This window comes from Entamoeba invadens (genome assembly GCF_000330505.1).
Source record: "Entamoeba invadens IP1 unplaced genomic scaffold scaff_1105074725199, whole genome shotgun sequence".
NCBI lineage: Eukaryota > Evosea > Mastigamoebida > Endamoebidae > Entamoeba > Entamoeba invadens.
The window spans coordinates 892,606-895,562 of NW_004440113.1; the positions used below are offsets into that span (position 1 = coordinate 892,606).

The 2,957-nt window shown below is 31.4% G+C and overlaps 1 protein-coding gene across 1 annotated transcript; it reads left to right on the forward strand.

Moving 5' to 3' along the window:
• Nucleotides 1–811: 811 nt before the first annotated feature.
• Nucleotides 812–2,320, forward strand: EIN_098790 (hypothetical protein; the record flags this gene model as incomplete). Its single annotated transcript, XM_004254265.1, has 1 exon — nt 812–2,320. The coding sequence occupies one exon, from the start codon at nt 812–814 to the stop codon at nt 2,318–2,320; it is 1,509 nt and encodes a 502-aa protein (XP_004254313.1).
• Between the last annotated feature and the right edge of the window lie 637 nt (nt 2,321–2,957).

Below are 2,957 nucleotides of genomic sequence, written 5' to 3' on the forward strand. Positions count from 1 at the left end.
TCTCTGTGTCAATTGCGTGTCTTTACTTTCCAAGTTTTTGATTTCCTCTGGTTGTGAGTTCTCTTGCGTTAAGAGTGTTGCAGACGCCACCAAATTGATTGCATTTTTGCGCGAGTGTAGCATTGATGTATCTCTTTGACAGTGACGCAGCTGAACAAAAGCATGTCCGCGACTGTCAGCACATAGGGGCTTGCTCCTTATGCACTGGCGTACAAAACAGTGTGGTTTTTTCTATGAACAGAATAATTTAGATCTTCGACTCTTTCACCTTTTTTAAAAAAACAGCATTAAGTCGCTTTAGAAACAGTTTTTTGTACTGTCTATCAGCAATCAGTGCACCCATATCAAGTGCAATGACTCTGCAAGTTCGAAGAAAAAATATTTTACTTCTGGCTGCCAAAACATTCCACATAAGTTGTTTTACTAAAACCAAGTTCAACAATCTTTGGTAAAAAACTATTTTTATTCGTTAATAAAACAATATGTTGTGGTTTTGTTTGAATTTTTTATTTATTTATTGAATAGTATTTTTTTAATTTAATACTCCAAATAAAGAATAACAATTTTAACGAAATATTTTTATTTTCAAATACATTAAATATTATTTTAATGACGTATTTTTAATTGTTTTTAGCACTAAAATAATGTATTAATATTTAAATTAATAAAATGTTATAAATAATAGGTATTTTTACGATAATAATCTCATCGCTTAAAATAATGAATTATACATTAATCTATAATTTATTAAAAATGTTTACAAAAAACGAATTTTTCAATATTTAAAGACCGAATAACTGAGAAAATCAAAATGCGTGGACTTTCTGGTTATCACATCATGATAGTTTCGAAGTACCTCGAGACTGTCAGAGATTTTATTAACTTGGAGTTGGTATGCAAGAAGTTTGGTGGCAATATGGAAAAGTTCCACTTCAACCCGATTCCATTAAATTTCAAAACACTTGGATACTTGCCAAACATCGAGACACTTCACTTGTGGGATGTAACGGATGAGAATTTTGGGAATGGATTTATGATAAACAAAAGAAAAAATAGAGAAGGTAAAAATAAAGGTGTTTTAAAAAGAGAATTCTTTCGAATCATCGTGTGGTTCAATGTTGACTTTGAAACTGTTGACAGAAACAAAAATCGAAACATCAAGTTTAAAAATGTTACTTACACTCAAAAAAATAGAGAGAAATTTGGTAATAACATACCATCGAGTGTGACATCGATTGGTGAAGGTTGTTTCAGTCGATGTAGTAGTTTAAGCAGTGTTACAATACCATCAAGTGTGACATCAATTAGTAATGGTTGTTTCAGTGAATGCACCAATTTAAGTAGTGTTACAATATCATCAAGTATTATATCAATTGGTGATAGTTGTTTCAGTTATTGCAGTAGTTTGAGTAGTGTTACAATACCATTTGGTGTTAAATCAATTAATGATCATAGTTTCAGTGAGTGCAGAAGTTTGAGTAGTGTTACAATACCATCAAGTGTGACATCTATTGGTAATTATTGTTTCTATGAGTGTAGTCGTTTGACAAGTGTTACAATACCATCAAGTGTGACATCTATTGGTGCTGGTTGTTTCTATGGGTGCAGGAGTTTAAGTAGTGTTACAATACCATCAAGTATTATATCAATTAGTGATGGTTGTTTCAGTTATTGCAGTAGTTTGAGTAGTGTTACAATACCATTTGGTGTTAAATCAATTGGTGATAATAATTTCAGTGAGTGCAAAAGTTTGAGTAGTGTTACAATACCATCAAGTGTTATATCAATTGGTGACGATTGTTTCAGTTATTGCTATAGTTTGAGTAGTGTTACAATATCATCAAGTGTGACATCAATTGGTGATAGTTGTTTCAGTTATTGCTATAGTTTGAGTAGTGTTACAATACCATTTGGTGTTAAATCAATTAATGATTATAGTTTCAATATATGCAGTAGTTTGACAAGTGTTACAATCCCAACAAGTGTGACATCTATTGGTGACGATTGTTTCTATGAGTGCAGCAGTTTGATCAGTGTTAACATACCATCGAGTGTGACATCAATTGGTGATTTTTGTTTCAGTGGATGCAGTAGTTTAACAAGTGTCACGATACCATCAAGTGTGACATCAATTAGTGATGGTTGTTTCAGTGGATGCAGTAGTTTGAGCAGTGTTACAATACCATTAAGTGTGACATCAATTGGTAGTGGTTGTTTCTATGGATGTAGTAGTTTAAGAAGTGTTACAATACCATCAAGTGTCAAATATATTGGTAAAGATTCTTTCCCATCAAACACATTAGTTCATCGAAGCCAATGAGATAATTTAATGATATTTCATTTTTTATTTTTATTTTTATTAAAAAATTAAAAATAAATATTAAATCACCCCCACCCACCTCCTATAGTGTGGGAATACTTATATAGTATGGGAGGGGAATAATGAGATCTCGTGTGATGATTGGCACGTCAATGAAACGAGTTTTGAGTGGAGAATAATGTTATAAATAACAATAAATAAAAATGTTATAACAAATGTTATTAATAACGGAATGTTTTATATAACACATTATAAAAATGAATTAACCCTAATACAATTTTAAGTTCCAATATTTGATACCCTAGTGGGATATATTAATAGGTTTTGTAATGATACCCTAGTGGAATATTCCATTAGGTTTTATATTAACCCTAGTGGAATATTCCACACCATTTTTAATATTCCACAACGTAGACATTCTATTCCCCTACGAGGTGTGTGATTTTTGTAACCCTAGCAGATAAATAAATAGTAGTTTCTATATAACCCTAGTGAGGAATATTCCACTGAAAAACAATATATTCCACTCGTAGTCATAATATTCCATTCGTAGTGGGTGGTTGTTGTAACCCTAGCAGATAAATAAATAGTAGTTTCTATATAACCCTAGTGAGGAATATTCCACTAATAATCTCTA